Source organism: Amblyraja radiata, chromosome 12, assembly GCF_010909765.2.
Source record: "Amblyraja radiata isolate CabotCenter1 chromosome 12, sAmbRad1.1.pri, whole genome shotgun sequence".
NCBI lineage: Eukaryota > Metazoa > Chordata > Chondrichthyes > Rajiformes > Rajidae > Amblyraja > Amblyraja radiata.
The window spans coordinates 62,180,635-62,194,277 of record NC_045967.1 but is presented as its reverse complement, the minus strand read 5'-3'; the positions used below and the strand labels follow the sequence as shown (position 1 = coordinate 62,194,277).

The 13,643-nt window shown below is 47.7% G+C and overlaps 1 protein-coding gene across 1 annotated transcript; it reads right to left on the bottom strand.

Annotated features, from left to right (window-relative positions):
• Positions 1 to 3,419: 3,419 nt before the first annotated feature.
• On the bottom strand, positions 3,420 to 5,624 carry LOC116979348 (interferon-inducible GTPase 5-like). Its single transcript, XM_033030952.1, has one exon. The coding sequence runs from the start codon at positions 5,622 to 5,624 to the stop codon at positions 4,812 to 4,814; it is 813 nt and encodes a 270-aa protein (XP_032886843.1). The 3' UTR covers positions 3,420 to 4,811.
• Positions 5,625 to 13,643: the final 8,019 nt, after the last annotated feature.

Below are 13,643 nucleotides of genomic sequence, written 5' to 3'. Positions count from 1 at the left end.
ACCCCAGCCAGCTCCGCCATTCAATATGATCATGGCTGATCATCCAGAATCAGTCTCCACCATCGCCTGCAGGTGGCAGGTGTCTCCCACTCAGCTCCACTGGGGCACGTGCCCAGAATGCGATTTGTCCATGTTTGGACATCCAGGAGCAAAGGGAACATAGAAATATAGACAATAGGTGCAAGAGGCGGCCATTCGGCCCTTTGAACCAGCTCCGTCATTCAATATGATCATGGCTGATCATCCACAATCAGTACCCTGTTCAAGAAGGAACTGCAGATGCTGGAAGATCGAAGGTACACAAAATTGCTGGAGAAACTCAGCGGGTGCAGCAGCATCTATGGAGTGAAGGAAATAGGCGACGTTTCGGGCCGAAACCCTTCTTCAGACCCTGTTCCTGCTCAGTACCCTGTTCCTGCTTTCTCCCCATATCCCTTGATTCCGTTAGCCCCAGGAGCTATAACTAACATCCCCCACATCAGATTGGGTTTTGTAAACATAACACTTTAATGATCAAATCCTCAATAAATGTCCACGTGACCAGATCCCCAAACATGTGGGAACCCCATTTCCCACCTTACTGCTTCAGTACAAACCAAAGACAAGGCCTGTGTGTGGTCTTCCACTTCATGGCGATGGCAGCAGATACTGACCCCCTTGACGTGACACAGAATAGTTATTTAGAGATACAGCATGGAAACAGGCCATTCGGCCCAACTAGTCGAGGGCGACCATCGATCTCACCTTCACACCAGTTCTAAGTTATCCCACTTTCTCGCCCACTCCCTACGTACTAGGGGTAATTTACAGAGACCAATCAACCTACAAACCCACACGTCTTTGGGATGTGGGAGGAGACCGGAACACCCAGAGGGGACCCACACGGTCACGGGGAGACTGTGCTAACTCCACACGGACAAGAACCGATGTCAGGATGGAACTTGGATCACCCGCGCCGTGAATCAGCAGCTCTACCCGCTGCGCCACTGTGCTGCCCCATTCTCAACATCAATGCCCGGGTTATAGAACTGGGCTGACCACAGTGCCGCACGACCTGGCAGTGATATGTAACCCGTTCCTCCAGGGGAAATATCTGTCTCTATATTCAGCATGTTGAAACACAACCGGATCTCACAAGTTTCACTAACACGGGTCAGCTGCAGTCATTTTAATTAACGGACGAATACTAAGAGTTAGGCTTTATCTAGAACTTTTAATGTGTATATTTGTACTGAAGCAAGCTTGTTAATTAACAATAGATACAACTCTACTTGTCTAAACAGTTCACATGTGTTGACCCATCAACAGCAACAGTATTAGATATCATGTCAAAGAGTCACCTGTTGCTGTGCGAGACTAATCTGATTACACACATTCCCCATCAACAAATCAGTTGAAGGAAACAGGGTCCACATTACTACACAAGTACATATTAAACCCCCCAATGTGGCTTATTTTCCCATCAGCATTTCCTGCTCAATCAACGAGCTGTATGATCAAAGCTGCAATAGTAATTGTCGGTTACATTAGAAACAACGTTTTCATATAATAACAGAATGCAAAATAATACCAAAACAGTCGTGGTTACAGTTTAGTTTAGTTTAGAGATACAGCGCGGAAACAGGCCCTTCGGCCCATCCAAGTACAAACGGCCCATCGATCATAGAAACATAGAAAATAAGTGCAGAAAATTAGTAGGCCATTCGGCCCTTCGAGCCTGCACCGTCATTCAATATGATCATGGCTTATCATCCAACTCAATATCCTGTACCTGCCTTCTCTCCATACCCCCTAATCCCTTTAGCCACAAGGGTCACATCTAACTCCCTCTTAAATATAGCCAATGAACCGGCCTCAACTACCTTATGTGGCAGAGAATTCCAGTGATTCACCACTCTCTGTGTGAAAAATGTTTTCCTCATCTCGGTCCTAAAAGATTTCCCCCTGATCCTTAAACTGTTACCCCTTGTTCTGGACTTCCCCAACATCGGGAACAATCTTCCTGCATCTAGCCTGTCCGACCCCTTAAGAAATTAGTAAGTTTCTATAAGATCCCCCCTCAATCTTCTAAAATCTAGCGAGTACAAACCGAGTCTATCCGGTCTTTCTTCATATGAATGTTCTGACATCGCAGGAATCAGTCTGGTGAACGTTCTCTGTACTCCCTCTATGGCAAGCATGTCTTTCCTCAGATTAGGAGACCAAAACTGTACGCAATACTCCAGGTGTGGTCTCACCAAGACCCTGTACAACTGCAGTAGAACCTCCCTGCTCCTATACTCAAATCCTTTTGCTATGAATGCTAACATACCATTCACTTTCTTCACTACCTGCTGCACCTGCATGCCTACTTTTAATGACTGGTGTACCATGACACCCAGGTCTCGTTGCATCTCCCTCTTTCCTAATCGGCCACCATTCAGATAATAGTCTACTTTCCTGTTTTTGTCACCAAAGTGGATAACCTCACATTTATCCACATTATACTGCATCTGCCATGCATTTGCCCACTCACCCAGCCTATCCAAGTTACCTTGCAGCCTCCTAGCATCCTCCACACAGCTAACACTGCCCCCGAGCTTCGTGTCATCTGCAAACTTGGAGATGTTAGATTCAATTCCCTCGCCCAAATCAGTAATATATATTGTAAATAGCTGGGGTCCCAGCACTGAGCCTTGCGGTACCCCACTAGTCGCTGCCGGCCATTGTGAAAAGGACCCGTTTACTCCTACTCTTTGCTTCCTGTCTGCCAACCAGTTCTCTATCCACACCAATACTGAACCCCCAATACCGTGTGCTTTAAGTTTGTATACTAATCTCTTATGTGGGACCTTGTTGAAAGCCTGCTGAAAGTCCAGATATAACACATCCACTGGTTCTCCCTTATCCACTCTACTAGTTACATCCTCGAAAAATTCTATAAGATTCGTCAGACATGATTTACCTTTCATAAATCCATGCTGACTTTGTCCAATTATTTCACCACTTTCCAAATGTGCTGCTATCCCATCTTTAATAACTGATTCTAGCAGTTTCCCCACTACCGACGTTAGACTAACTGGTCTGTAATTCCCCGTTTTCTCTCTCCCTCCCTTTTTAAAAAGTGGGGTTACATTAGCTACCCTCCAATCCTCAGGAACTACTCCAAAAGAGTTTAGAAAAATTATCACTAATGCATCTACTTTTTCTGGGGCTACTTCCTTAAGTACTCTGGGATCATCCCGTACACTAGCACTATCCTACACACTAGGGTCAATTTACAATGCTGACAGAAGCCAATTGACACACACACCTGTATGTCTTTGGAGTGTGGGAGGAAACCGTCGCACCCGGTGGAAGCCCATGCACAAACAGACAGCCCCTGTAGTCAGGATTGAACCCGTGTCTCTGGCGCTGTGAGGCAGCAACTCTACCCGCTGCGCCACTGTGCCGCCCACATTCCAGTGGGATGTATTTCAGGCGGGTCATTCTCATCAGTTCTAAACATTCTCCATATCTCTTTGTCTGGAGCTGTAGATGATAGACATGGTCCCAGTTCCCTCACAGAGAGTTGGTCTTCTTGCAGATGTATATCCACTCCTTCACCTTGGTGAAGATTACTGGGAATAAGACAAGTGACAGGTTCTCAGATGCGTTCCCACTTTCCCCCACACTGGAAGGTTCCCGTCCTGGAGAGAAACGTCCTTCCCAGACACTCGCTGCCAGTCACAACCTAATGAAGGCGCTGACTTTCCAGTTCACATTGACACCAAAGTAAATGCATTGGAGTGTTTTGCTGCTGAATGAGAACTGGTTTATTGTTGCTTGTCGGGAAGTTCTGAGGGACACAAACGGGCTGGTAGAATCATAGACAGACACAAAACGCTGCAGTAACTCAGCGGGACAGGCAACATCCCTATGGAAGGGTAAGGTGTGAAAACGAGAGATCAAAGGGGACGCCACTGAAGGGAAATGTAGACTGGCATGTGTCGTTGTTAGCCCTGGGGAAGGTGACAAGGAGGCATTCAATCAGTAAACATTAAATCAGGACGTCAGTAAATCCAGTCTGAAAACTAGAATGGGGGAGGGTGGAGAGAGAGGGATAGCAAGGGCTCCTTGAAATTGGACAAATTAATATTCGTACCGCGGATTTGTGAGCTCCCCAAGCGAAATATGAGATGCTGTTCCGCCAATTTGTGGGAGGCCTCACTCTAACAGTGGAGGAGGTCCAGGACAGAAAGGTCAGTGGGAATGGGAGGGGGAGTATTTAGCAAACGGGAGATCACGTGGGCCTAGGCGGACTAACGCACAGCTCCAAGCAAACAGCAATCAGTTCGAGTAGAATTAGCGCATGATTTGGCGTTAGCTTTCTTCAAAGTATGAAGCCCAGCACAACGTGAACTGACGGGATATATATTGATACAGAGCGGTTAATGGGCGCCTTTGGCAACAGCGAGCACCTTCTCCGCGGTCTCCATCAGAAGCTTCAGCGCATCATTCAGTATCATGTAGGTCATCAGAAATGATGACCCGGCTCCAAAAACGGAACCAACGCCTGGGACAAAGTAAAGAGCGGCTTCGATGGCTGAAACAGCAACGGCGACAGCCCCCAAACGCAGCCTTACTATTACTTGTGCAGTTATTTCTTCCAGTAGGCTTGATTGTGCTGCGGCTTTCAACTCTTCAACGGACTTGCTTGTTTTCTCGGCCAATCTGCGGAGAGCAGCATCATTCAGACACAGGCATTTACGGAAATTGATTACAGCTCCAATCAATATCCCCATGTCACAGGCGGCAGAGAGACCCAGGACCGGGATCGCTCCCACTCCTCCCTATATGATCGCCCACATCCAGATACGTTTCTTCAACACCTCACCTTTCTTCCGAATAATCTCCACACTGAGGTTGGGAAGGGCCAGGACAAAGACAGATTCCTTTACATTTGGTAAACCAGCTCCAAGTGATTTAATTAAATGAGGGAAATCATACATATTCTTCTTAAAACTGGATATCAGGAACACGGTGGGATCAGGGATCCCGGCCTTTCCCAACTGACTGACGCAGTCGCTCCGGATCTTTTCCATTTCTGCATCTTCATCAAATGTCGTCTGTTGCTGTCGCATTGAATTAAGGTCATCGTCAATCTTAGAGCGGACAAAATAGAACTTCTTCCCCAGCCGCTTAATCTCCTTGGCAAGTTTTGCATCATTCTCTGTGAATCGATTAACTGCCACTATGATGAAGAAATCGTATTTTTTTAATTGCATTTTCTTCAGGTAGGAACCCGCGGTGAATCGTGGGGATCCGGTCCCCGGCAGGTCCCAGTAGCGGACATTGGGCAGAGTGGGATGTGGGTATCCGGTTGGCTCCGTTGTAGTTTCCGTGGTCCCAACCGCAGCCGCGCCCTCATCTTCGCTACGAAGCCCTCTCATGGCGTTGATGAAGGTGGATTTTCCTGCACCCGAGTCTCCCGTCACGGCGATGTTCAGCTCGGTGTTGTCCAGTTCTTTCACCTTCTTCTCCAGCAGAGGTTTAATCTTTTCAACACCACCCGTTTCGAACTCGGACTTCAGTTTGCTGAGCTCTTCCTGTGTGAAGTATGTGGGGGTCTCAGACTGATCTGCCTGTTGGCTGAAAGGAAACATGTTCGGTGAAAGTTTCCAGTTGAAATGAAACCAACTGAAATAAAGGACAAGCACCTTCTCTCCCTTTCCCTCTTCTCTTCCCATTGTTCCACCTGGATACATACCATTTATCCCACAATCCCGCCCTTTCCCCCTTCCCCCATCACCTTCACCTATATCCATTCCTCCAGCTTCCCATCTCACACCTCTTCTCTTGGCCTGGGAGCAGAATTAGTCCATTCGGCCCATCTATCCCGCGAGTTCTCCTTCTCTCAGTCTTTTCATCACTGGCCTTCCTTCAATCATCACCCCCTCCCCCACCCCCCAACATCTATCAACCTATCACTTGCCTGACTTAGTCCTGCCCCCAATCCTCATCCAGCCGCCTCCCTCCAAACACAATCAGAGTGAAGAAGGGTCAATTGAAGAAGCCAATGGATCCTCGAGCTGAAACAATTCACTCAGATTTGATAACTTAGAGATATAAGCTGTGGGCCGAGGAGCTTTTTCGTTCAGGTTCATGACCCAACTCACAGAACTACCTGAATGTTTTAACATATTGTGTAAAAATATTATATAAATCATTCCTGAAACCCGTCAAGAACAAAACATGCATATTTTGTTGAAATATGAGAAAAACTTCCAATTTTCCGAGTAGTAATTGTCCAATCAATGCACGTTTGACATTGAGGTCGGACGCAAATTGACCAATCCTGCACTTTGTTTTATGGTCTCTAGGCAGCGAGGACCCTGGGATCATGGCTGCCTCCTCATTACATCAATAGCAATAACAAGGTTTCCAAGGAATGAAGGTAATGCTAAATTTGCTGATCATTTTGTTTTTCAATTGATTTATCTTTATAAAGTTTCGATGTGAATTGTTAAATAAAAATTATGAATAACAAATGAGCAGGTAGGGTTAGGATTGGGGTTAAGGTTAGGGTCAGGGTCAGGGTCAGTGTTAGGGTCAGTGTTAGGGTTAGGGTCAGGGTTAGGGTCAGGGTCAGTGTTAGTTTCAGTGTTAGGGTCAGTGTTAGGGTCAGTGTTAGGGTCAGTGTTAGGGTCAGTGTTAGGGTCAGTGTTAGGGTCAGTGTTAGGGTCAGTGTTAGGGTCGGGGTTAGTGTTAGGGTCAGTGTTAGGGTCAGTGTTAGGGTCAGTGTTAGGGTCAGTGTTAGGTTTAGGGTCAGGGTCAGTATTAGTGTCAGGGTCAGTGTTAGGGTCAGGGTTAGGATCAGGGTCAGTATTAGGGTCAGGGGCAGAGTTATAGTATGGGTCAGCGTCAGGGTCAGTATTGGGTTCAGGGTCAGTGTTAAGGTCAGGGTTAGGGTCAGGGTTAAGGTCAGGATTAGAGTCAGCATCAGGGTCAGTATTAGGGTCAGGGTCGGTCAGGCTTTTCGGCACGCCGGCGGATGCTGTGGAGGATCGGTCGGGCTGTCAGAAGGATGGTGAGACCCCCACAGAACGCTGAGCAGCAGACACGTCGGTGGCTCCAATCCTAGAGATGGGACTCGACCGGCGAGACCGACATCGGGCAGAGCCCTAGTGGTCGAGGAGCGGACAGGAGATTTTGTGGCGGCCGACGAGATGCGAGGATTGTCTGTTGCCCCCCTGGTGCCAGGGTTCAGGATGTCACGAGTCAAATTCTGAACATTCGAGAGAGAGAGAGAGAGAGAAGGTGAACAGCCGGCAGTAGTTGTGCACGTGGGCACAAACGACATCGGGAATAAGAGGAAGGAGGTTCTCCAACATGACTTCAGAGAGTTTGGAAGAAGACTGAAATGCCGGACTTCTAGGGTGGTTATCTCTGGATTGCTTCCAGTACCACGAGCCAGTGAGGACAGGAACAGGGAGATAGGGGAACTGAATGTGTGACTGAGGGGCTGGTGCTGGGAGTAAGGATTTAGATTTATAGACCACTGGGATCCCTTCTGGGGTTGGAGTGATCTGTACAAAAGGGATGGGTTATACCTTAACTGGAGTGGGACCAACATTCTGGCAAGCAGGTTTGCTAGGGCTACACGTGTGGGTTTAAACAAAATCGTGGGGGGGGATTGACAAATTGGGAGTATAACGATGGAGTTAAAGATGAAGTGGCTACAGGAAAAGTACAAAAGATTCACTCCTATCGAAAAGACAGACAGGTGGGCAGAGGGGGTGGGGTTGTCCTCTTGGTGAGGAATGGAATTCAGTCCCTTGCAAAGGGTGACATTGAAACAGGAGATGTGGAGTCAGTATGGATAGAACTAAGGAATTTTAAGGGTAAAAAGACCCTAATGGGACTAATCTACAGGCCCCCACACAGTAGCCTGGACATAGGGCGCAAGTTGAATCAGGAGTTAAAATTGGCATGTTGCAAATGTAATGCTGTGGTTGTCATGTGAGATTTCAACATGCAGGTAGACTGGGAAAATCAGGTTGGTATTGGACCCCAAGAAAGGGACTTTGTAGAGTGCCTTTGTGATGGATTCTTAGAACAGCTTGTATTGGAGCCTACCAGGGAGAAGGCAATTCTGGATTTAGTGTTATGTAATGAACCGGATTTGATAAAGGACCTCGAGGTTAATGAGCCATTAGGAGGCAGTGACCATAACATGGTCAGGTTTAATCTACAATTGCAGAGGGAGAAGAGTAGCTCGGAGGTGTCAGTGTTACAGTTGAATAAAGGGGACTATGAGGCCATGAGGGTGGAGCTGGCCAAATCTGACTGGAAAGATACACTAGCAGGGATGACAGTGGAACAACAATGGCAGGTGTTTCTAGGAATAATACAGAAGGTGCAGGATCAGTTCATTCCGAGGAGGAAGAAAGATTCCAAGGGGAGAAAGGGACGACCATGGCTGACAAGGGACGTCAGGGACAGTATAAAAATTAAAGCGAAGAGGTACAACGTAGCAAAGATGAGCGGGAGGCTAGAGGATTGGGTAATGTTTAAATAACAACGGAAGATAACCAAAAAGACAATACAGGGAGAAAAGATGAGGTATGAAGGTAAGCTAGCCAAGAATATAAAGGAGGATAGTAGAAGCTTCTTTAGGTAGGTGAAGAGGAAAAAATTAGTTAAGACAAAAGTTGCACCCTTCAAGACCGAAAAAGGTGAATTTATTATGGGGAACAAGGAAATGGCAGATGAGTTGAACAGATACTTTGGATCCGTCTTCACTAAGGAGGACACAAACAATCTTCCTGATATAGTGGTGGCCAGAGGATCTGGGTGAAGGAGGAACTGAACGAAATCCACATTAGGCAGGAAATGGTGTTGGATAGACTGATGGGACAGAAGGCTGATAAATCCCCAGTGCCTGATGGTCTGCATCCCATGGTACTTAAGGAAGTGGCTCTAGAAACCGTGGATGCATTGGTAATTATTTTCCAATGTTCTATAGACATAGGATCAGTTCCTGTGGATTGGAGAGTAGCTAATGTTATCCCACAATTTAAGAACGGTGGGAGAGAGATAACGGGGAATTATAGACCAGTTAGCCTGACATCGGTGGTGGGGAAGTTGCTGGAATCAATTATAAAAGATGAGATAGCCGCACATTTGGATAGCAGTAACAGGATCGGTCCGAGTCAGCATGGATTTACGAAGGGGAAATCATGCTTGATTAAACTTCTGGAATTTTTTGAAGGTGTAACTAGGAAAATGGACAAGGGAGAGCCAGTGGATGTAATGTACCTGGACTTTCAGAAAGCATTTGATAAGGTCCCACATAGGAGATTAGTGGGCAAATTTAGGGCACATGGTATTGGGGGTAGAGTGCTGACATGGATAGAGAAGTGGTTGGCAGACAGGAAACAAAGAGTAGGGATTAACGGGTCCCTTTCAGAATGGCAGGCAGTGACTAGTCGGGTACCGCAAGGGTCGGTGTTGGGACCGCAGCTATTTACAATATACATCAATGATTTGGACGAAGGGATTCAAAGTAACATTAGCAAATTTGCAGATGACACAAGGCAGGGTGGCAGTGTGAACTGTGAGGAGGATGCTATGAGAATGCAGGGTGATTTGGACTCCTTGGGGGAGTGGGCAGATGCATGGCAGATGAAGTTTAATGTGGATAAATGTGAGGTTATCCACTTTGGTAGCAAAAACAGGAAGGCAGATTACTATCTAAATGCCGTCAAATTGGGAAAAGGGGAAGTACAACGGGATCTGGGGGTCAGTCTATGAAAGTAAGTATGCAGGTACTGCAGACAATGAAGAAATCAAGGAGCAAAGAGGTCCTTCTGCGGTTGTACAGCGCCCTAGTGAGACCACACCTGGAGTATTGTGTGCAGTTTTGGTCCCCTAATTTGAGGAAGGACATTCTTGTTATTGAGGGAGTGCAGCGTAGGTTTACAAGGTTAATTCCCGGGTTTGCGGGACTGTCAAATGCTGAGAGAATGAAGCGGCTGGGCTTGTACACTCTGGAGTTTAGAAGGATGAGAGGATATCTCATTGAAACATATAAGATTGTTAAGGGTTTGGACACGCTAGATGCAGGAAACATGTTCACAAAGTTGGGGGAGTCCAGAATCAGGGGCCACAGTTTAAGAATAAGGGGTAAGCCATTTAGAACGGAGACGCGGAAACACTTTTTCTCACATAGAGTGGTGAGTCTGTGGAATTCTCTGACTCAGAGGGCGGTGGAGGCAGGTTCTCTGGATGCTTCCAAGAGAGAGCTAGAAAAGGCTCTTTAAATAGCAGAGTCAGGGGATATGGGGAGAAGGCATGAACGGGGTACTGATTGGGGATGATGAGCCATGATCACATTGAATGGCGGTGCTGGCTCGAAGGGCCGAATGGCCTACTCCTGCACCTATTGTCTATTGCTGTGAGGGTTCGGTCGGGCTGTTGGGAGGCCGGTTATTTCTACAAGGTATCGGTCAGGCTGTCAGGAGGCCTGTGAGTTCTGCGAAAGGTCGGTCGGGCAGTTGGTAGGCCGTTGTTGCAGCGAGTGAGCGGGTGGACTGACGGAGCCAGTGCTATGGGGGTGCTGAAGGCGTCCCGTCAGCGTGCAGGGCAGTGCTGCTTCCCACCATCATCACCACGATGATCCACATGCTGGCCGAGGTGAACTCGCCGAGCGGCCACGCGTACGGTGCCCGCAGCTGGTTCCAAAGCGGCTTCAGCTCCAACGTGGGCAGCAATGGAAGGGGGCGAGTTAGGGCTAGGGTTAGGCATTTTCCTGTCAGTGGAAGATGCCTTTAACCCCTGTCCCGCTTAGGAAACCTGAACGGAAACCTCTGGAGACTTTGCGCCCCACCCATGCTTTCCGTGCGGTTCCCGGTGGTTGCAGGTTCTTGTCGGAGGTTGCAGGTAGTGGAAGCAGGTAGGGAGACTGACAAATTTATATAGTATAATAATATATGGTTTAAATCAGTGGTTCTTAAACATTTTGGCCCCACAACCACATCAGACATTCTTGCTCAATACCGTGACCGCCAAAACTAAAATTGACAAAAACCCAGCCGGATTTATTAAAACATGTCTGCCAATACTCAGTGAATGGGGTGGCTGCAATTGCTTCGTAGCCATCGGGCGGTCAAAACGAGGACAAATGCTTGACAGGCAGCACCTCATCTCAACATCAATCACAAGCCTATTGCGACCCTTTGTTTTCATAGTTACTCTGGTTGAGAATCCAGCCTCACAGCGATAGGTTGAGGGGGACTGGACCAATTGTGTCAGGGCCCTTCGAAAGAACAGGACTGTCCTTCACTTTCACCCAATACGTGGCGAGCTCTTGTTCCATGAAGTAACTCTTGAGCTGTGCAACTTCACAAATTCGGTAAAATTCAACCTTTGCAGCCACGTCAGTATCGCTGATGGCACCGGCTTCAATGGAAAAGGATGATCCACTCCTCATGAGAGTGGTCGTCCAGTCCGGGGAAGTAACGTTCGATGGCTTCACTAATTGCCAGTAGGTGGGTTGAGATCTCATCGTGGAAGTGGCATTCGGCATCTGGTGTAGCATCCAGGAGAGTCGTCATTTTAGGGAAGATAAATCGCACAGATTAAGTCGCACAGATGAAGAAACTTCACACCATCGGTGAACAGCTTATGAAGCCATGCCTTCTCGAAGCAGGGAAGTTGGTGCTGGGGGAACAGCAGTCAAACAAGTTCAGGGAAGATAGTCGTGTCACCGACCTGGACTCTTCTCTGGTAAAGGTGAATCTTCCTCCTGAACACGGCCACTTTGTCACGAGCCGTGTGTAGCATTGGGACGTTTCCTTGAAGTGACAGGTTCAAGGCATTCACCTCGGCGAGGAAGCCAGCCAAGTAAGCAACCTTCATCACGAACAGATAATCCTGCATCTTTTCATGAAGCTGATTCTCCTTCTCTCCAAGAACAGTGCTATTTCCTCTCGAAGTCGAATCACACAATTGAGAACTTTACCACGCAAAAGCCAACGCACGTCTGTGTGGAATATCAGAACAGTGAAATCGGCGCCCATTTCTTCACACTTCGCTTTGAAGATTTTTGTGTTTGTTGCGCTTCCTCAGATGTGGTTCCCAATCTTCACCACATCTGAAACCACTTCTCGAAGACCAGGAGGGAGAGTCTTCGTCACTAAAGCATGGCGATGTATCTTGCAGTGGGTGAAGGAGACATGGGGAGTGGCATTCTTCAGGAAAGCTTTGAAGCCAGATCTGCATCTGAGCATGGAAGGTGCCCCATCTGTACACACCCCAACTAGGCGTTCCCAGCCAAGCTCATGTTTGATGAGGAAGGCTTCCAGCATTCTGAACACATCTTTTCCCCGAGTGGCCAATGGCTCCGAGAACAGGTACTCCTCCTTCTTGCTTTCTCCATCGAGGTAACAAACATAGACTAGCCGTTGGGAACATGAGTCAACTTCTGTTGACTCATCCAGTTGCAGTCAATACATTGGTCTACTCTTCACAGAGCTCACCACGTGCCTCAGAATATCATTACCCATATGCGAGATTCAACTTTTGGCTGTGTCATTTGAAAGGGAAATCTGCTTGAACTTGTTTGACTGCTGTTCCCCCAGCGCCAACTTCCCTACTTCGAGACGGCATGGCTTCATAAGCTGTTCACCGATGGTGTGAGGTTTCTTAGTCCGTGCGACTCGATAAGGAATCGGTATGAAGCCTCCAGGGCCGCATCATTATGATTAGCGCTGTGACCCGTCGAATTGATGCGGGAGTATTTTATTCACGTATGCCCGTACGTATACACACACGCACTCTGTGTGTTGTGAACCATGTCTGCCAAGAAGCCCACGTATAGTGAAGCATTTCTCAAGTTCGGCTTCACTAGCATTGTTGAATCATCCGTGGTCAAGCCACAAAGTGTTATCTGTGCCAAGGTTTTGAGCCACGAGAGCTTGAAGTCCGGCAAACTGAAGATCCATTTGGAGTCTTGTCACAGCGACCTGGCGGGGAAGGGCGGGGACTATTTCAAAAGAAAAGAAGCCGCACTCAAGGGTTCCCGCATCAACTCGATGGATCACTGCGCTCATCATAATGATTCGGCCCTGGAGGCCTCATACCGATTCCTTATCGAGTCGCACAGATTAAGAAACTTCACACCATCGGTGAACAGCTTATGAAGCCATGCCTTCTCGAAGCAGGGAAGTTGGTGCTGGGGGAACAGCAGTCAAACAAGTTCAGACAGATATCCCTTTCGAATGACGCAGCCAAAAGTTGAATCTCGGTTACGAGTAATGATATGAGCAACAGATGGGATGCGAGGATGGTGTGCTGCCTTCCTGGTGCCAGGATCCAGGATGTCACGGACAGAGTGCAGAACATCCTCAAGGGCGAAGGTGAACTGCCGGAAGTGGTAGTGCATGTCGGCACAAACGATGTCGGAAAGAAGGGGATGAATATTCCACAGCGTGACTTTAGAGAGCTTGGAAAAATGCTAACAAGCAGGACCTCCAGGGTTGTTATCTCCAGTTTGCTTCCAGTTCCTCGTGCTGGCGAGAGCAGGAACAGGGAGATACGGGACCTGAACGTGTGGCTGAGGAACTGGTGCACAGGGCAGGTATTTATATTCTTAGATCACTGGGATCTGTTTTGGCTTAAGG

What these genes read in the sequence shown, in the direction of transcription:
- LOC116979348 (XM_033030952.1), bottom strand. Translation starts at nt 5,624, where the DNA reads ATGTTTCCTTTCAGCCAACAGGCAGATCAGTCTGAGACCCCCACATAC.